The 22,572-nt window shown below is 34.6% G+C and overlaps 1 protein-coding gene across 7 annotated transcripts in view; it reads left to right on the forward strand.

The window, feature by feature from the left end:
* Nucleotides 1-8,445: 8,445 nt before the first annotated feature.
* The window catches only part of LOC134687154 (trithorax group protein osa-like), a 49,768-nt gene continuing 35,641 nt past the window's right edge, over nt 8,446-22,572 (forward strand). For 2 of the 7 annotated variants that reach the window (XM_063547180.1, XM_063547181.1), the window contains exons 1-4: nt 8,447-9,705; nt 14,871-15,020; nt 15,723-16,022; nt 17,045-17,122. In XM_063547180.1, the coding sequence (XP_063403250.1) occupies nt 8,974-9,705; nt 14,871-15,020; nt 15,723-16,022; nt 17,045-17,122 (1,260 nt within the window). In that variant the 5' untranslated portion in view covers nt 8,447-8,973. Of the gene's footprint in view, nt 9,706-14,870; nt 15,021-15,722; nt 16,023-17,044; nt 17,123-22,572 lie in introns of all 7 variants that reach the window. The other 5 variants (XM_063547183.1, XM_063547179.1, XM_063547182.1 and 2 more) reach the window with 5 other exon arrangements.

The following is a 22,572-nucleotide window of genomic DNA, read 5'->3' on the forward strand; positions in this document are numbered from 1 at the left end:
AAAAATTCTTGTAAAATTATGAAATGCCAAAAACAAAATTTTAACACTTTGTAAAGTCATTTCGTTTCGGTCATACTTTGTGAAGTCGTTTCGGCTATACTTTGTGAAGTCGTTTCGGTCATACTTTGTAAAGTCGTTTCGGGCATACTTTGTGAAGTCGTTTCAGCTATACTTTGTAAAGTCGTTTCGGTCATACTTTGTAAAGTCGTTTCGGTCATACTTTGTAAAGTCGTTTCGGTCATACTTTGTGAAGTCGTTTCGGCTATACTTTGTGAAGTCGTTTCGGTCATACTTTGTGAAGTCGTTTCTGCTATACTTTGTAAAGTCGTTTCGGTCATACTTTGTGAAGTCGTTTCGGTCATACTTTGTAAAGTCGTTTCGGCAATACTGAAAAAATTCTTGTAAAATTATGAATTGCCAAAAACAAAATTTTAACACTTTGTAAAGTCATTTCGTTTCGGTCATACTTTGTGAAGTCGTTTCGGCTATACTTTGTGAAGTCGTTTCGGTCATACTTTGTGAAGTCGTTTCGGCTATATTTTGTAAAGTCGTTTCGGTCATACTTTGTGAAGTCGTTTCGGTCATACTTTGTAAAGTCGTTTCGGGCATACTTTGTGAAGTCGTTTCAGCTATACTTTGTAAAGTCGTTTCGGTCATACTTTGTAAAGTCGTTTCGGTGATACCTTGTAAAGTCGGCAATACATTGTAAAGTCATATCGGCCATACTTTGTAAAGTCGTTTCGGCTATACTTTGTGAAGTCGTTTCGGTCATACTTTGTGAAGTCGTTTCGGCTATACTTTGTGAAGTCGTTTCGGTCATACTTTGTGAAGTCGTTTCTGCTATACTTTGTAAAGTCGTTTCGGTCATACTTTGTAAAGTCGTTTCAGTCATACTTTGTAAAGTCGTTTCGGCAATACTGAAAAAATTCTTGTAAAATTATGAATTGCCAAAAACAAAATTTTAACACTTTGTAAAGTCATTTCGTTTCGGTCATACTTTGTGAAGTCGTTTCGGCTATACTTTGTGAAGTCGTTTCGGTCATACTTTGTGAAGTCGTTTCAGCTATACTTTGTAAAGTCGTTTCGGTCATACTTTGTAAAGTCGTTTCGGTCATACTTTGTAAAGTCGTTTCGGTCATACTTTGTGAAGTCGTTTCGGTCATACTTTGTAAAGTCGTTTCGGTCATACTTTGTGAAGTCGTTTCGGCTATACTTTGTGAAGTCGTTTCGGTCATACTTTGTGAAGTCGTTTCTGCTATACTTTGTAAAGTCGTTTCGGTCATACTTTGTAAAGTCGTTTCGGTCATACTTTGTAAAGTCGTTTCGGCAATACTGAAAAAATTCTTGTAAAATTATGAATTGCCAAAAACAAAATTTTAACACTTTGTAAAGTCATTTCGTTTCAGTCATACTTTGTGAAGTCGTTTCGGCTATACTTTGTGAAGTCGTTTCGGTCATACTTTGTGAAGTCGTTTCGGCTATATTTTGTAAAGTCGTTTCGGTCATACTTTGTGAAGTCGTTTCGGTCATACTTTGTAAAGTCGTTTCGGGCATACTTTGTGAAGTCGTTTCAGCTATACTTTGTAAAGTCGTTTCGGTCATACTTTGTAAAGTCGTTTCGGTCATACCTTGTAAAGTCGGCAATACATTGTAAAGTCATATCGGCCATACTTTGTAAAGTCGTTTCGGCTATACTTTGTGAAGTCGTTTCGGTCATACTTTGTGAAGTCGTTTCGGCTATACTTTGTAAAGTCGTTTCGGTCATACTTTGTAAAGTCGTTTCGGTCATACTTTGTAAAGTCGTTTCGGCAATACTGAAAAAATTCTTGTAAAATTATGAATTGCCAAAAACAAAATTTTAACACTTTGTAAAGTCATTTCGTTTCGGTCATACTTTGTGAAGTCGTTTCGGTTATACTTTGTGAAGTCGTATCGGTCATACTTTGTGAAGTCGTTTCAGCTATACTTTGTAAAGTCGTTTCGGTCATACTTTGTAAAGTCGTTTCGGTCATACTTTGTAAAGTCGTTTCGGTCATACTTTGTGAAGTCGTTTCGGTCATACTTTGTAAAGTCGTTTCGGTCATACTTTGTGAAGTCGTTTCGGCTATACTTTGTGAAGTCGTTTCGGTCATACTTTGTGAAGTCGTTTCGGTCATACTTTGTAAAGTCGTTTCGGCAATACTGAAAAAAAATCTTGTAAAATTATGAATTGCCAAAAACAAAATTTTAACACTTTGTAAAGTCATTTCGTTTCGGTCATACTTTGTGACGTAGTTTAGGCTATACTGTGAAGTCGTTTCGGTCATACTTTGTGAAGTCGTTACGGCTATACTTTGTAAAGTCGTTTCGGTCATACTTTGTGAAGTCGTTTCGGTCATACTTTGTAAAGTCGTTTCGGGCATACTTTGTGAAGTCGTTTCAGCTATACTTTGTAAAGTCGTTTCGGTCATACTTTGTAAAGTCGTTTCGGTCATACTTTGTAAAGTCGTTTCGGTCATACTTTGTGAAGTCGTTTCGGCTATACTTTGTGAAGTCGTTTCGGTTATACTTTGTGAAGTCGTTTCTGTTATACTTTGTAAAGTCGTTTCGGTCATACTTTGTAAAGTCGTTTCGGTCATACTTTATAAAGTCGTTTCGGCAATACTGAAAAAATTCTTGTAAAATTATGAAATGCCAAAAACAAAATTTTAACACTTTGTAAAGTCATTTCGTTTCGGTCATACTTTGTGAAGTCGTTTCGGCTATACTTTGTGAAGTCGTTTCGGTCATACTTTGTAAAGTCGTTTCGGGCATACTTTGTGAAGTCGTTTCAGCTATACTTTGTAAAGTCGTTTCGGTCATACTTTGTAAAGTCGTTTCGGTCATACTTTGTAAAGTCGTTTCGGTCATACTTTGTGAAGTCGTTTCGGCTATACTTTGTGAAGTCGTTTCGGTCATACTTTGTGAAGTCGTTTCTGCTATACTTTGTAAAGTCGTTTCGGTCATACTTTGTGAAGTCGTTTCGGTCATACTTTGTAAAGTCGTTTCGGCAATACTGAAAAAATTCTTGTAAAATTATGAATTGCCAAAAACAAAATTTTAACACTTTGTAAAGTCATTTCGTTTCGGTCATACTTTGTGAAGTCGTTTCGGCTATACTTTGTGAAGTCGTTTCGGTCATACTTTGTGAAGTCGTTTCGGCTATACTTTTTAAAGTCGTTTCGGTCATACTTTGTGAAGTCGTTTCGGTCATACTTTGTAAAGTCGTTTCGGTCATACTTTGTCAAGTCGTTTCGGTCATACTTTGTCAAGTCGTTTCGGTCATACTTTGTCAAGTCGTTTCGGTCATACTTTGTCAAGTCGTTTCGGTCATACTTTGTAAAGTCGTTTCGGTCATACTTTGTAAAGTCGTTTCGGTCATACTTTGTAAAGTCGGCAATACATTGTAAAGTCATATCGGCAATACTTTGTAAAGTCGTTTCGGCTATACTTTGTAAAGTCGTTTCGGTCATACTTTGTAAAGTCGTTTCGGTTTTACTTTGTAAAGTCGTTTCGGCAATACTGAAAAAATTCTTGTAAAATTATGAATTGCCAAAAACAAAATTTTAACACTTTGTAAACGGTCGTTTCGGCAATACCGTCAGATCGGCCATATTTTTTAAAGTCGTTTCGTCATTACCGTCAGATCGGTCCTACTTTGTAAAGTCGTTTCGGCTATACCGCCAGTTTGACCATTCTTTTGTAAAGTAGTTTCGGCTATACCGTCAGTTTGGCCATTCCGTTTTGTAAAGTCGTTTCGGCTATACTGCCAGTTCGGACATACTTGTTGTAAAGTCATTTCTGCCATACTCGGACTTCTTTTAAATCGGTTATGTCTGAATTTGGTTTGGCCCTACTTTTGTAAAGTCATATCGGCCGTACTGCCAGTTCGGCAATACATTGTAAAGTCATATCGGCCATACTCGGACTTCAATTAAACTGAGTTTTACTGTGCGTATTTCTGTGTGTGTTTTTTTTCTACATTGGATGTATAGGGGGAGTGTTTTTTACTATTTTGATGTTTCTTTTACGCCACAACGTCTGCTTTCAGGGCCAGATTGGTCAGCTTGGCAGTCCGCTTACCACGATGATGGATTACTGGTAGATGAGTCGTTGGTGTAGTATTAACGATGACAGGAAACATTATCATTCGAAAATTAGAAAATTATTTAACTCAGTTACTTAGATACTCAAATAGATATCAAAATTATCTCCCCTTGACCACTGACCCTTTCCTCGTGCATTTGGATTATTAATTTATGCTTCTTTAATCACTGCTCTGTAATGTTTATGTCATATTGTTATCAAGGTTATGCTCTTAATGGGCCCTTTCATTTGGAAAAATAAAAATATTGTATTGTATTATTGTATTGTATATTATAAGAACCAACGTCGTGAGACAGTGAAATGAAGGTCCATCATCTAACACATAGGATAATACAGCCTTCGGACTTCAGTCGGCATGATACTTCCCAATCCATAATGGTTTTTTTAATGCATGTTGACGCGGAAATTTACGTAGAATACCAAACGTTTACTGCACAGCGTTGAATTGGTTTCTGTCATAAAAAGTAGTAATTAAGTCGGTGATCCATCTTGAAGTAAACCCTCATCGAAGATAGCGGGTAAAGGAGAGCTGACCCAGCACGTCCGTTTAGTTTCATTGAAGACCCACTGGTGGCCTTCGGATATTGTCTGCTCTATGGCCGTGTTGTTGTCTATTTGACACATTTCCTATTTTCATTCTCAATTTTATTCTCGTGTATCATTGGTATGTTGACTGCCGCCTTTCCATGTGTGGCCGGCTTTGAAAACTACACATTGCTAGAAACCAAACAAATATCGATGTCATCGTCAAATAGGTTAATAATGTAATACAAATAGACAGGAAATACTAAAAAATATATAAAAAAAACATTGACTAACAGAATTTTAATCTGCTAACCGAGTGCCTGTGGGGTTTTCATGATGTTTGTAACTGTCCCTAGTTCTTGACTCGATCACTCTATATGTTGATGTCACAAATTTGGCAGCCGGTCATCTTTTGACCTTTTCTAGGGAGTCAATGTGATATTTTTCGCGATATGGATCCTAATACTCGGTGGGATTTTGTGATAACGTTCGTATAATGAGATCTTCTGATAATTCGACTCCGAGATATGGATATTGGTGAACTGTGTGGATAGTTGCATGTTGTCCCATCATTTCATTCTCTTTTAAAGTTTTTTTTTCGTTCTTGTTACCCTCAGTGTGTAGCATTTAGCTGGTAGGAATGTCATTTGCCACCTCTTTGCTCATTTTGTCATTTATGTCAGATCTTGTTGTAGTTGTAAGTTGTCCTTGCTACCCTTAATGGATCTATGACTATATACTAGTAGTAGCAAGTCATCAGTAAATAGACGGAGGGTTAATAGTGATGAGATTGTTTCTGCCTTATCGTTGGTGTATATTAGGAAACAAAGTGGTCCCTATACTAAAACCCACAATTCCTGATCGCACTGGTTTGTTCTCACTGGCTTCCCCATCTAGACATACTCTCTTGTGTCGCTGAGTGAGCCATGTCGAAATTCATTGTGAAGTGTTGTATGGTATCCTCAAGTGTAATAATTTCTTGAGAAGTCTTTGTTAGGGAATGTATCGAACGCTTTTGAGAAATCAAGGATAAGCAAGTATAATTATCCTCGATGGTCCAGTTCTCTTGCAACTGTTACTATTTGTTAATGAGTTGGGTTTCACATGATCGGTTAGGTCTGAATCCGTGATGGAAGTCGGATAAGACTTGGTGTTCTTCAAGATATTCAATGATGTGCATATAAATTATGTGTTCCATGAATTTACAACATATTGTGGTTAACGATACGGGCGGTTATTTACTGCTTGACTTCTGTCCCCTGATTGTAGATGGCTGTGATGTTTGCTTGTCGACAATCTTCAGAAACATTTCCACTGTCACATGACTGTTCATATAATTTTGTGTGAGGAACGGTTGTGGGTTTTTTGTCGCCAATCTTCAGAAACATTTCCACTGTCATAGGACTGTTCATAGAATTTTGTGTGAGGAACGGTTGTTTGTTTGTCGCCAATCTGCAGAAAAATTTCCACTGTCATAGGACTGTTCATAGAATTTTGTGTGAGGAACGGTGCAATGTCGTAGTGTGCTTCTGATTGTTAGTTCATTTAGACTATATATTGCTTTTGATTGTCATAAGATGATGTTTTGAGTTGTAATGGTTCCCATATTTGGCATATTTTTTGTATCCTCTGTTGTGAAGACACCATCATATCGAGTGTTCACTATTTCTGTTTTACTTTACTGTCATGCTCTCCGAGGTTGTTCCGGAGGGATGATATTCCCATTGTGTCTTTTTCCTTGATTTTATATACCGGTATTTCCAGAATTTCTTGCATATGTAAGTTGAGTGTTTTCTTCGTCCTCTAGATTTAGGATTTATCGAACATAGTTGTCGTGGGCCTCGTGCATCGTCTTCTTGGCAAGGTCTTTCATCTGTGTGTACTCGTCTCAATTTTTCTTGGTGTTCTGTTTTATCAGCATTGTATCTTCGCTGTCTGTCTCGTGTCTGTCTTTTGCAAAAGCACATGCTGTTTACCACCTATACCGAGTTATATGTGGACCAAGGCCAATGATGAATTATTTAGTTGCTTGTATCATGATCTCTTAGAAGTATGTCCAATTTTTTTCTTCATTGTATTCTTCCATTCCACAAAATTGTCTATGAAGTTTTCTTTTGTGTCCAATCATAGCGCTCTTTTTTGAATAGGTGCAAGAGTTTGGGTTTCTTTTTTATGCTTTGGCTTTCCATAGGCGGATCCAGGGGGTCTGGGGCCCGCCCCCCCCCCCCTTTCGTGGAAAAAAAATGGTTGATTATATAGAGAATCACTGAAGCATGACTGGAGCGGCCCCCCCCCCCTTTTAGTAAAAGTTCTGGATCCGCCACTGCAGTTTCATATCTTTGATATTTGCTACTTCAATTTTACTAATAAGTCCTGGATTGGTTGTCATGAGTAGGTTTAGTGTGTTTTGTCCTTTAGTTGGTTTATTTACAAAATGGTTCATGTCGTAGTTATATGAGATTTAACTATGATTAGCTTCTCCATACTGTTGGTTATTAGGTTTGGTTGTTTGCTAGTTCAGTTTAAAATCTCCTCCAAGTATGACATGATTTTGTATGTTTAGGCGAATCGATGCAGCTAATAGATGTCTCAAGTTCTTCGATGACAATGAACAGCAAGGCTTATTTCAATGCAAATTATGTTTTATAGTTGGACTTTATAAAAAAGAAGATGTGGTATGATTGCCAATGAGACAACTATCCACAAAAGACCAAAATGACACAAACATTAACAACTATAGGTCACCGTACGGCCTTCAACAATGAGCAAAGCCCATACCGCATAGTCAGCTTTAAAAGGCCCCGATAAGACAATTCAAACGAGAAAACAATTCAAACGAGAAAACTAACGGCTAGTTCTTTTCATTGGAAGAAATTAATTTTAATATACTGATTCCTGTCCTATCAAACTTTTTCAGAAGGTTGGTTGAGTTTTAAAAAAGTCTTATAATATATTTCAAATTCACATGCAGGTTCCCGTATGCACACCAACTGCATTTACAAGCCAGCAAGAACGTATATATATATACGTCCTTGAAGCCAGTTACAACTTTACAAAATTTGTGTAATTTCTGAACATTTAACCACATGATATGTCTACATACGAGTTTTTTAAAACTCGTTTGGACAGAATACATATATATTCGAGTTAATTTACTTTTTTCATAAAAATATTTTTAGCAGAAAAATCTTAGCGTCATATGATTCTCATGTGATAAATCGCATATTTCTGCTAGAGTTATTTCCCGTGCAAAATAAATTTTGAGAATTTCAGAGGGTGGACGTTTTATAACGGGAACAGCCTGGTTAAATATTGCAAATAGAATTTTATCTCCTAAAATTGCACCAATTATTCTTTGTTCGAAAATTCTGACAATTTATTTTATCTTCGTTATTTTAACTTTAGTTTGAAATTTTCAAAGTCAATAAACTGCTACATGCGATCTATGCACCAATACTGTCAAGGAAAAAATGAAAACAGATACATTTGCATGCTCAATAATATCAGATTTTCCCGTCTGATTGACGTCAATAGAAAGCCTTCAGGCAATCAAATGCTCTTCTGTTCATCTCCCCAGAGTAAAGGTCAAATTTTTGTTTTCTACAATTTATACAACATAGAAACGCTTCGAATAAACTGTAAAAGATGTTATTTGAATTTTGAATTCGGATTTGAAATACATTTTATGAAAAATCAAGTCAATTCATTATGAAATTGTCTCTTTTTTGAAATAGTACGTGGGAGGTAAAACTATTAGCTAATTGAACAAGCCGTGTTGTAAAGAAATGCCTCGGACGCTTCACAACTCAATATTAGTATATCTGCGCTCAGTGGACAATTTACGCAAAAGAATTCCCGAATTTGATAGAAGTCATGCTCCGTGTTCAAATTGTATATTTTGACACAGGAAATGATTGTTATTGTTTTTAAAGTATACATAGCACCCATAACCAATATTTTCACGATCCCTATAGAGGCGTATGAATCGCTATTCTCGTCCGATATTCCCGCTTATTGAAGAGAACAACATAATACACTGTTTGATAAGACCATGCTGCCATCTGACTAAGATTTACCCTATTACAATCTGCTTCAGTTCGATACATGCGTGTTTATTGACAATATTAGGACGCACCGCAATTCAAGAAAAGTATCCCGAAACATGTGAGTTGATTATTCATAGGTGTCACGGTCAATTTCTCGCTCTAGAAGGGTGGGTAAATAGAATTATGCTGAAGAAACTCTTCTGTGTATACAACAAAGACAGGAAACTGAAGCAACTGGAGTCGACCGGAGGGTCAGGAACTTTTCGGTAAGTGAAGTATGGAAAATGCTGGCCCTGGTAAAGGGCATACTAGACAAGGCAAGAGCAAAAAGCTCAAATCACCGAAGAATTTACGGGGAAACACAATGGACTCGTTTCAAGATGGAGGCCAACAAAACATGAGCAATGAACAAGGCGAATATTTTAATCAAATTGAAGGGCCTAACATGAACGTTGATATGAATAACTATCCTCCATCATCTAGGGAACAGATGATGGGGGTTGACAACTACGGAAGAATGAACCCAATGATGCATCCAGGGCAAATGCAAGGGTACAATCCGTATAATCGTGAAAACTTTAACCCAGGCGATCAACATGGCGGAATGGCAGGAAGTTCAGAAATTATTAATCAAAATACTTTTCAGGCTCAGTATATGCAGCCTGGAATGAAGAGTGGACATCCAGGCAAACCGAACATGATGCCTATGAGGCCACAAATGGGTCCTGGTGGCCCAGTAATGCCACAAAACTATCCACAAGGACAAAGATCAATGTTGTCAGGACAAAGCATTTCACAGCAGTCTGGACCAACACCGACACTAAATCAGCTTCTGCAAACACCGAACACACCGGGGAGAATGCAGGGAAATAATTATGGTGAATATCACCAGAAAGTGGCACCCGAAATGACAGCGCAAGGGACGCCATACAACATGCAGCAAGGTTGGACTGGAAATAGACAACCAGCCAGTTTTCCACCAGGTCCAGGGACTCCTTACAGGGGTCAGGTAAGTTGTTTTTATCTACTTTCACTTTGACTAAAGGAAGTCATTAACTGCCATGTGACACTAATCTATTGATCATGTTTGTATTGCCCGCCAGAGTTGTAAATAATCTTATCAATCTAGTTACATAATTACTTTTTCTTCCAAGTGGTTATTGATAAGCTATACTCAATTATAAAAACATAAATGGAAAGAAATATTGCATTCATTATTACCAGGATTTATTGGTCATGCATTTTTATAGCATGAACGAAAAATCAATTTTGAATTTGGAGGCAAGACTGTTGTGACCTTTGTCTGATTGGCTGGGAAGACCATAAAGCAATCAATTAATCTCAGTCCTGGGATAATCTATTTTCATTTGTGTAGATAATAAAAGCATAGATGTTGGAAATCCCCTAAATTGTTGAATGACATCCAAGAAAATGAAAGTAAATCTATTATTGACAGATGCTTTGAAATTGTTTACCTTTCTGTATGCATGAGTAATTTTATGGAATTTGATATTTCATGCATTAAAATATTATTGATTTTTATACAAGACTTTAACAGGATTCATAATTTTCTGAGACTTTCTTCTGGTAGTTTTGTAATCTGATATTTTAAGAGTTTGTTGCTGTGTTAAACTGATTTTTACTTAAATTAATCTTCTGCACATCTTTTTGATTTGACTATTATGTGAATTTTATTTGTGTAAATACATGACATGCATGTATATATATTGCTTTGCCAAGATTTTGCCAATGACAAATGATTTTCCCTCAATTGACATTTTTTTTTTGCTGGTAAATCTTGTGTAAAAGGATGATTGTTAAAGTTGTAAAGCACTTCACTTGATTATGTCAATGAATTCAATTGAATAAAATATTATGATCAGGGGTTGCAACTCCAGGACAGGTGAAGTGAGTGACATTATCGTCTTATGATTTTCATCTTTGAGGTAAAAAAATTCAAGGAAATGTTTGTCATAACTGTATTTTCAGGAAAATTTTCGTGATACAATGCAAGCATACGCTGAACTCTTATACACTGAAGCTACTTCAAAGTTTCTGCTGTATCAATTATCTGATGAAATTACAGATCCTCTATCCATGTTTCGCAGAAAAGGACCTCACAATGATTCATTCTACATTTTCTGTCGTAGTGGATTGGGCATTAAGTTTTACCCTCGTCCGTCTATACATTATACGTACATCCATATACTATGGATTCATTACCATTCTTTGGATACCAAGTTTTGGTGGTTTTCAAATTTCAGTTTTCAACAAATTGCAAATTTTCTATCAGGTTGTATGCAGACATTGGCAAAACGTCTATACATTATACGTACATCCATATACTATGGATTCATTACCATTCTTTGGATACCAAGTTTTGGTGGTTTTCAAATTTCAGTTTTCAACAAATTGCAAATTTTCTATCAGGTTGTATGCAGACATTGGCAAAACCATGAAATTACAAAGTTTTCTGCAATCCACAAAAATTGGTACCAACGAAAGTAAATGAATCCACAGCATCCAAAAATTGGCTTCAGTTCTCTTAGTTTAGTTTGTCTCAACCAAATCTTATATCAGTCTTTTATTCTGCAACTTCTTAAATACATTCTGGCAAAATTGAACCGAAGTTGCCTCAATTCATGACAAACTACATACATGTATTATAATAATGTATGTAAAAATAATAAGATATGGTATGATTGCCAATGACACAACTTTCCATCCAAGTTTAAATGAAGTTGATATAAGCAATTGTAGGCAACAGTATGTCCTTCAACATTGAATGTCAAAAATATCATAGCTGGCTTTAAATGGGCCAGACATGAATTTCAGGCTCCGGACTTTGGACACTCACAGACTCTTAAACAATGTGGTGGAGTTAAATATGTTTTTGAGTGTCAGTCTTCATGATAATTTTTTTTAATTCACAAGTCCGATAGCAATTTTACAAGCCTGGGCCATCAGCCTTGTGTCGTGATAAGCGTGAAGACTTGAGTCCTTAACCATCCCCTTAACTGGGACAGTTTGCAATTTCGGATATTAGATAATTTTCTAGTCATGGTGGTGGCCCTGAACAAAGCTGTGTCCAAAATAGACTTTTTTTTTTTGCTACAGTTCCCTGTAGTCTATTATTATATTAAATAAAAACTGTTTGTTGGCCCTTTCAAGAGTTTTCTTAATTATTTTTTTTATGATTAGATTAGTCTTCAGACTAGTAGTTGAAAAAGTTTTTGGTGCAGACTAAAAAATAAATATATATCTATTTACGGTTACCGGAACGACCCTATTTTAAGCGCTGACCCAGTCAGTGATATTGTTGACTTTATCAGAACTACCTCTACCCTTTTTTATTGGGAAAATATGCATCATTTTTATCAAATTGGGAAATTAATAGTAAACCATATATTTGACTGAAACTTCAATTTGCAGACCGACCGACCCCCTGTCAAGAGTCAAACCCTGCTTTAAAACAAAACCCTTATTGTCAGTGATGATACATAAATAGACCCTCAAATCTACCATATTAGGCATGAAAAATGTATAAATTAGTGTTTTTCAGTTTGCATTTATGCACAATTACTACTGAGACTGTATACATGTATATAGGTACTATTTGTGAAAAAGTTGTCTCTTTGGGAATAATTTTCAGCCATTTTTTTCCAAATTGTGATTCTTCACCAGGGGAAAAAGCCTTTATTCTCCATAAATTTAAGGCAAACAATATCGCTGACCCTAAGCCATTTTATATCTGTCATAAAAATAAAAAAATAATAGAACTTGTGTCAAAAGTGAAGTAAGGGTTTGCCAATAAATTGAATCAATTGCCTGATACATCCCAATGTTCACAGTGTTGAATATGACAGCTGTTTTAAGGAAACTTGCAACTCGTGTAGTTCATAAAAACTTCGCCCCAATTTTTTTCCAACCAGTAACCAAGGGAAATTATCCAATCATTTACAATACGGGTAATCTCGGCCCATGGTATGGACAACTGAGACTATGTCAAGATTGACGGCACAACTCTAAATCATGGAAAAATATAATAAAATGAAAATACCCGACCTACTTACATTTGTACCTTAACCACAATAATACCTTATATATAATTAATAAGCTATATAATTCGCTTCTTTATTCTTCATGGGTTGTTTAGTATCCAAGATTCATTTCATAACTAAGTGGAGACGAAAAAACAATTTAGATTACATATATTAATTATTCACATCCCATTAACCTAGTCTTTATTTTTCAATGCTGGTCACAAATTTAGGATGCATTTCTCTGCAGTGATATATTAAAAACTTAATAGTTATAAGAAGAAAAACGTTTAAATCTATTCTGCTTACCATGAAAAGCACCAGTACACAGGGTACTGACACATTTTAAACCTTAAATTTTTCTTTCTAAGATGAACGGGAAAACATGATAATGAGACATAAATTATAAAAATCAGGTCTACATAAATGAATTAAAAGCTTGCGTGATTGACTTGTAAATATTACTTTATTGTTGTACCTGGATGAACTTTGACACTACAGATTATGCTGATTAGCCATGTGCTTTTGTCTAATTTTGATTGGCCATTGAAGGATGTCAACATACTCCAGTGTAAATACCTTGGGAGATTATTGTCATTGAAGATAATAGAAACTGATATGTTCCACTTTGATGAATGGCTTTGTTAACATATCCAATATATTATGACATTAAGGCAATAAGATTACATGCCCTTTGTATACAGTATAGTAAAAGCTTAATCCTTTGTAAATTTTGCTATTCAATAACACAAGAAACCAGTTCATCTATTGGTAAGATCCATCTTCTCATTCTTCTGTTTTAAAATTTATAAAGTCTAAAAGAAAAATAATCTGTTCTGCTTTTAACTAGCTATAGGCATCCGCATCTGAAAAAAATAAAAAACAATTATCAAGGGGTAAGTGGGCTTTCCTATTGTAGTTTTTCCTCATAAATTTAGTCCATTCTTCTATTCAACATGAAATTTTACTACTTAAAGAAAAAGGAGAAAAGTCATAAAATGGTTCTGTACACATTAATGGCAATTTGTACTAGTATGTATGACTGGGCATTAATATGAGAAGACAGATTTTAAATAAGATTTAAATATTTGATTATACATGTACAACTGTTCATGTAGATTGCGATTTTCTTCCTTGCCTATGGTGTAAGCCCACCCATGTCCTTGCAAGCATGTGGTTGATGGAATAAAAGTTACTGGAACTTTTATTCGTAAATTTATTTTGCTATTTTGTATTGACATGTTAGTTTTCCAACCTTGTTACATTGTTATTGGTTGGGATGGAGACCAGGGATTTTTTTATTTAAGGATAGATTAGTGCATATGTAATATATATCCCTTTCCACAAAAAAGGGTGTTACTTTTTTGGTCTCGCTTGTTCTTATCAAGTGTCAATTGCAAAGATTTACCTTTCAGAAGGTAGAAGACCTGAATGCTTCATACCTAAATTTAATGCCTTGTGATACAAAATTTCAATTTTTCCATTGTCTTTGACCTTATTTTCATGGTACAGTAACTAGCTTAAACAAATAGCTTTTATAATCAAGTGAATTCGTTTTATGAGTAATAGGATAAGTATATTTGGTACTTGGATCATCTGACGTAGACTTCATTACATGAATTAGTAACATTGATAAAGTATTCGTGATTATGTCCTTAAAAACCAACAAAAAATTAAAAAACCCACAATTATATACTGACAACAAATTTAAAAGGACTCAACCCCAAAAGTTCAAACAGCAAGGCACTTCCAAATAAAATATGATCTCTGTCTTTCATTGTATTTTTTGAAAAGAATTCATCCGATTCTCTTAACAAAAGTAATTACTTTAGATATTCTAGCCACTGGACATTGTGAATATTGTAAAATCTTGAATTTGGCATTTGTGTCCATTGACATGGAATACTTTGGTTTGATCTGGATGACAGACATTTCTTTTTAGTGATGTTAACCAGTTAGTTACATGAAGGTTGGACACCAATAATTATTACTTTGTTGCAGGAAATTTGTATATTTTTAAGAAAAAACAACAGATCTTGTACCGAGTCTTAACTAGTAAATATTGTATTTGATTTCAAGTAGTGATGTCAGCAGACATAGAGTTTACTTTCAATTCATGATTTCTTCTTTATAGGGTGGTCCTGATGCAGGTCAACAAAGGTCAAGTTTTTCTCCGAACTATTCCATGATGCCTAACCAGTATAGTCCAGGACAGTTTTCCCCCAACTCGCGGTTTGGTATGGCAGGCACACCCAACAGACAGAATGCTGGTTACAATAACCAGGTAGGTAGTGAATATTTAGGTTGGCAAGTCAACTGATCGTTTCTATTAATAGACTTACACAATTGTCACATGATTTGAATAAATTCTATTTGACATGTATTTTTAAAGAAACACAGCTTCATCTGATAGAAATTTGTATGTTAATTTGAATTGACTGAACTTTATTTACCAGTATTATTGATTTGTCATGTAGATCATCTAAGTACTATTTAATATGTCTTGATAATGTATCAAAGCTATTGTGACAACAGAGAATAACAAATAACATGTATCTATTGAGGACTAAAGCTTTTACTAGTTAATTTTAATTGAAAATTAGGTGCAAGAACCAAAATTAGAACCAGTCTCAGTTTATCTATGGAATAAGGAAATAGATATTTTAGTTTGCATTTCTAAAAGTTCTGCAAATGACTTGTTTAGCAGACTTTTAAATGTAACAGGATTATTTTGTCGATAATTAAAAATAATTCTCAAGGTACATGTATATTTTTTATTCTCTCGTTACCAGCATACGGGTTTGCAATTTCTAATACAGTAGTGACAAAACTTGTGACAACTAACATAAAATAATGATTATACTCCAGCTTTGCCATATCTGAGCATAAGTAGAATAAGTGGCAGGATAAGATGAACAAAAAACATTAATTTTAAGTAACAAAAAAAAAGAAAGAAACAAATTGATAAGGTTTTTGTTGTGCGTAGATGGGGCCACAATATGGTCATCAGCAACCATCCTCCGACCAATACGAATATGGTTCTACGCCATCACAACAGTATCTTCCTCCGTCTTCTCAATCGTATATGCCTCATAATCCATCTCGACAGCATACTCCATCGGGACCCACACCACCACCACCATCATCTAGAATATCACCAGCACCATCAGACTCATCAAACTCTCAACCACCAGCTCTTTCACCAACTCCATCCAGACAACAGACCTCACAGACACCACCAAGTTCAGGGCTTCAACAACCCATCAGTCAACAACCTAGTCCAGCAGTAAGTTTTATTACGTGTGTTTACTTGACAGACTACCTCTAAAAGTTGTAAGTTAGGGCCTCTCACTTAGAAGGGGAATTGTTTAAGGTGTATTTTGCCAAGATACCAAACCATCATAAGAGACTTATCACCACATTAAATGATGATATTGTATTCTGGCAAAAAAGATAACTTCCTTACAAAAACAAATCCAGTATTACTTAAAAAAGAAGTATGATTGCCATGAGACATCTCTCCACAAGAGACCAAACAATAATGACATCTAAATTAACAACTCGAGGACACTGTACTGCCTTCAAAAATGAGTAAAGCCCATAATATATTTAAATTAATTATTTGGTCTCTTTTTATTTCAACTCTACATTTGAAGATGTATTCAATAAATTTTAAATTGATAGTGTCTTATAAGAAATATAAATCTAACATGTATCATTATCTAGCTCTTCAGATGTAGCTCAACAGGTTTTAAATCATATGAATGCATACAAAATTTCGTAAAAATCTGAAATATTATCTGATTGGATTACATATTCAATGCCTTATAGCTATATAGCCAATAACCATTACTGCAATATATAATAGTTATAACAATGATTTGATATGAAAATGGCCTCAGTTTGAGGTTATCATTCAAGCATTCTTTTCATGATGTCAAAAAAATAACGTTCCACAAAAAACATTTGATCTGAACATGCACGAAATATTTGTCACTGGACATTAAGTGACCAACAATCAATAAATCAACGTACATGGGATAGATCTATAGAAAGCTCTTTAAAATCTCAAAATATGATTTGTACAGTCATCTTGAAAAAATTGTTCCTTTTTTTTTTCACATGTTCAATTAGGGCCAACAAATGAAAAAAGTTGTCAAAATACCTAACAATTTTCTAGACTTTTTTACCCCTGCTAACCAAATTGATTTGAATAATGCTGTGTTCATCTACTCAGATGAGTCATTTATGTTCTTATATATGAAAGCATTTGGTAAATTCCATGCTAACTGTTGTATTCTTTTTTAGGGGAGCAATTCAAGTTGGAGTGGAACTAACAACAGTAATACAAGTAAAAGAAATGGGGAAGACATGGAAATGTCAGGGGTAAGTTTATTTAAATCTCTTTCTTAAATTTGAACAAGTAAAAAATCAGGTTGGTATAGTATTGTTGTTTTCTATTTTATGTAACCTGAGAGCATGATCTTGATTTGCCTTCCAAAATTAATTATTGTACCAGCTAGGATTCAAATCCACGACTCATGGCATTGTCGGTCACTTTGGTACCAACAAAAGAAAGAGTTATAGGCATGCAAACAGAAATTTTATTTTCAACATCATCTTTAAAATTGAGAATGGAAATGGGGAATGTATCAAAGAGACAACAACCCAACCATAGAAAAGACAACAGTGGAAGGTCACCAACAGGTCTTCTTCAATGTAACAAGAAATTCCAGCCCCCAGAGGTGTCCTTCAGCTGGCCCCTAAACAAATATATACTAGTTCAGTGATAATGAACGCCTTTGTATATCAAAGTGTTGAGGGCAGAAATGATTTGTTACATCATTTGATGCATTTCTGGATTCTAAAAACCAAATTAAATATACTGTCTATTTCATATAGCCAACAGACTTATGTTTTAATCAAGATCTTTATTTTGACTATGTACACCTCTGCATTGAGACAACAACAAATTATGATAATCAAATTGTCAGAGAGACACCATTAAGTTAAGAAAAGATAGTGCAGTCCAGTTTTTTTGTAAATCTGACCATATGAAAGATATTAAATGGGTGACTGTGAATTTATTATTGTTATTTGTTGGATATAAAAAAAAACAACGTATGATTGCAATTGGACAACTCTCTACAAAAGACCAAATGACATGGAAATTAACAGCTAAAGGTCACTGTACGGCCTTCAAAAATGAGCAAAGCCCATACTGCATAATAAGCTATAGAAGGTCCCGAAATTAAATGTAAAACAATTCAAACTAGAAAATTAATGTCTTAATTTAATGTACAAAAAAATTAATGAATGAACAAATATGTAACGCATCTACAAAGGACAACCACTGAATTACATGCTCCTGACTTTAGGACAGGCACATACACAGAATATGGCTGGGTAAAACATGTAAGCAGGATCCCAACCCTCCCTCTGGCCTGGGACAGTGAGGGTACAACATCATTTTCTTTGAAAAATACTGAAAAACAAAATCCAAGATGAGAAAATTTTGTCCATCAGAATAACATGTTTGCTGGTTCCCCATTACTGCTATCAAAACGTATACTGTGGATTCATTATTATTCGTTGGATACCAATTTTCTTGGAACAGGTGAACTAAAATTTAAATGTTCCAAGGAATAACATAGTTTCAATAGGCTTTATATATGCAGTGATAGGTAAAACCACTAAATCAAATATCCCTGAATACTGTGGATTCATTAATATTCCTTGGATACCAGAAATTGGCAAAACCACTTAGTCAAATATCCACGATATGCAAGTTTTTAGCAATCCACAAAAATTAATACCCATGAAGATAAATGAATCCGCAGTATACAGGTTTCACTGGGCCTTGGGTAAAGCTGATGACCTAAACTGCTTTCAGGGTCATCCCAAGATGTCTGATGGAAAATTAGGTCAGTATTTGTATTGTCCTTAAAGGGGCACTAGCTGTCAAATTCATGGTCACCAATTTGACTCAAATTCTCGTATTTGATTAATAACAATGTAAAACATTTATCCAATCTATCAAACGTTTAAAATAAACAGTTTACAGAGCATGGGGTAGATGATATGTAGGTTCGTTTCGTGTGTATTTAAATCCAGACGCCATCTAATTAACTATCGATTTGACCTCAGATGACCATATAAGCGATGTAAACACAAATAAAGATATGAATAGGTTAAACCAGCACGTGCAATTGGATTTTTACAGGTCTGTTTGATTTGAATTTATAGATTAAAAATATAAGTTACTCATTGTTTTTAACCGTATAAGAAATAATTTATGTGGATCGAATTAGTAATCAAATGATTTACCGTAGTTTCACTTTCATTGTTGACATTTTTTTCTTTAAATAACCAGTTCACGTACAATGCATGCGTTGTCAGTCTCTAGCTAGGGGGTTAAGTTAAGTTCATATGAATACCGGTTAGAATGATGATGACGTTTTCACTTGCAAGTGAATCAGTCAAAAATTATGTATAATCGCTTATTTCAACAAAATTAAAGCAAATTGATTGCTAAAAGCAAATTATTATTTCATTATTCCAATTTAATTAATGATTAATCTAAAAAAATATATACTTAATTTTTTTATATATATCGTAGCTAGTGCTCCTTTAAGTGTTTCTACATTATTTTCTTTACAAAGCATACATTGGTAAGATGTAAAATTATAAAAGATTCACAGGGAAATCGCAAATTACTACCGAGATATGTGTATGTTACAGGAAATTGGATTCGAAAATAATGCTAAGATGACCGTAAATCGCGTTCAAAATATTTTTAAGATGACCGTAACATATAACAAGGATGACCGTGATTGGTAAATAGATGACCGTAATTTATAAAAGATGACCGTAACAATTTAAGGATGACTTTAGTTCTAAGAAATATCCGTATTTGTATTAGTTTTTTTGCATCAAATAGTAAATCGTGGTGGTATAAAAAATACTTATAAGACAACATTATCCTATAGGTAGAAGAAAATATACATAGTTCACCATATGTAGCCTCCAAGTACACGGCAAAAGATTTTTTTTTATTTCTTGGATTCCAATTAATGTCATATATTAGATAAACCTTGTTAAAAATGCCAAAGCATGTACATCCATTGACATTATAACGTTTCAACTACCATTGCACTTGTCATTCTGCATATTAGTCTACATTTCAGAGATGAAGTTACAAAACTTAAAATAATGTAAGGAAAAGGTTATAAGCCAAATATGAATTTAGAAGAACAAACTATATCATTAAAAAGATGTTCCTCAAATTTGAAAGTCAGTGGCGATAATGTAGAAGAAGGATGTCTAACGGAATTAGAACTTTATTAGGTAGTTGGTTTTCTAGTTTGAATTGTTTCTCATTGTTATATAGGGGCATTTTATTGCTGACACTGCGGTATGGACTTTGTTCATTGTTGAAGACGGTACGTTGACCTATTGATGTTTATTTCTGTGTCATTTTGGTCTATTGTGGAGATTTGTCTCGTTGGCAATCATACCACATCTTCATGTATATTGCTTAGAAAAGAGGGCCATCCTTTAAAAGTTACGGTCATCCTTTACAAATTACAGTTATCTTTTAACCAATTACAGTCACCCTTGTTATGAATGGCTGATCCAGTTACGGTCATCTCGATTATGATTTATGGTCATCTTAATAGTGATATTTTCAAATCCAATTTCCTGTTTAATACATATTTCTCGGTAGTAATTTACGATTTCTGTGTGAATCTTTTATAAATTTACATCGTACCAATGTATGCTTTGTAAAGAAAATAATGTAGAAACACTTAAATAGACAATACAAATACTGGCCTAATTTTCCATCCAACATCTTGGGATGACCGTGAATGCAGTTACAGTCATCAGCTTTACCCCAGTGAAGTTTGTAGCAATCCATGAAATTTGACACCAACAAAAACAAATGAATCCACAGTAATATAACCTATAACAATTAGCACATTGTCTCCTCACCCACTGTTGACAGCTTCAAGGAACTTAAAGGTAAAAAAAATATGTAAATAATTCTTAATTTTAAAAGCAGCTAGTAACATGGAGTTTAAGAAGTTCCACTAGAATTCAACAGAAAATCAATATTTCTGTTTCTCTGCGAAAAAGTTGACCAGAACGGATCCAGATTTTGTTTAAATAAGACCATTCACAACTGAGGCATTAAAAATAACTGGTGTGGCATCTGTTATCAGCTGGTTCACTAGATTTTAAAGAGCAGACCATTCACAGAAGCATGTTCTTTCGGTGTCCTTAAATGGTTGAAGCACCCCTGTGTTGTTTTTCATTATTACCTGAAAAAGAATTTATTACCATAAAAAGTATTGGCCTATTATGATCAACTCAAGTTCTCCCTGGAGACAAATGATTAATCGATAAAATGATTTGGGCAAACCATCTCATTAGCATATTGTTGGTTTAAAAGCCACTTTCAGCCCTGTGGGTTGTATCAAGTTAGCCAATTTTCATGGTGGAAGAAGCAGGAGTACCCTAAGTGATCTACAATGTACCTACCTTCAGAAGGAAAATGGCGATCTTATTTGATTTTAAGATTGTAGTTTAACAAGCGTTGTCATGACTTACAAGCAGTTTTAAGTCGCAAACTCAGTTTTAAATGTAAATCACTTCAGATGAACTACTTGGATAGCTCCCCCACTCGTTACTTAAGCTGTGTTAGAAATTATCCTTATGCAATGGTATACATGTTCACATGTTCATGTATAAGACTGATCTGTTGTGTAGAGATCTTACATCAACTCAATTCTCAAACAGCTGAAGACTCAGGTTTTTTTTCAACCCCAAAAAGGTTGACAAATGTATTGATATTCATTTGCATAAAATCCATTTCCATCTGATGCATTTCAATTCGCCGTTTCAGAATCTAATGCATTCTGGGAAATATTTTCAAAAGTATACACCAAAACGTTGTGATTGGTATAAAACGTTCTAAACAATGATAATGTAACATTATTTTCATTTTGGTGAACGAACAATGAGATTACCAAAAGTCCATCAGACTCCAAAAGGTGAATTGTTGACACCAACACTTGGATATCCTACAGCACACAGTGTTGTTGCTATTAATTTTATCTCTGGGATTCTCAGGTATTTCATCTTTCCCATGGATCATCATCAATAAAATTTATATTTCACATAAATATTAAAAAGTTGAGGTTATTCGTTGTTTTTTTGTTTGACACAAAAAACAAATATTGAAATCTGAGATTATGTATATTTTATAATCCTTTGTACTAATTTGACATTAAAATTTCCCAAGAGACGAGATTATTTTTCAAGATGTCACTAAAATTATATAATTATTGAAATGCATGCTGTAAATTGCATATCAAATAAAGCTTTAGTTGATTTCATGAAACTTCGTTTAAAGGGAGATTGTGGGTCTAGATTAAAATTCATGCCGATGCTTTTTAATAGAAAATTCATATACTGGTATCAAGTACAAATTTGGGTAGCATCACTTTTACTGTTCTTGAGATTTGTCCCTTTAAAATGTTGTATTTTAGTGGGGCATCATCTGTATTCCATGTTTATTTGAGACATGAAGAAAACAAAATGATCCGTTTTAGGGAGGGGGGGGGGGGGGGGAAGTGTGTTCTGATCCCTAAATACCTGCCTTAAAAACAATAAATCCTGATGTCCCTAATAAAGAAAGAAAATAACCAACGAGTAAATGACCATCAGAACGTCTCTATTGTTATCGTTCAATGACCACCATAACGTCTCTTCTGTTATCTTTGAAAAGAAACGATGCATTCTGACTTTAAATAGACAACCAATCAGTGACCTGA

This window comes from Mytilus trossulus, chromosome 10 (genome assembly GCF_036588685.1).
Source record: "Mytilus trossulus isolate FHL-02 chromosome 10, PNRI_Mtr1.1.1.hap1, whole genome shotgun sequence".
Taxonomy (NCBI): domain Eukaryota; kingdom Metazoa; phylum Mollusca; class Bivalvia; order Mytilida; family Mytilidae; genus Mytilus; species Mytilus trossulus.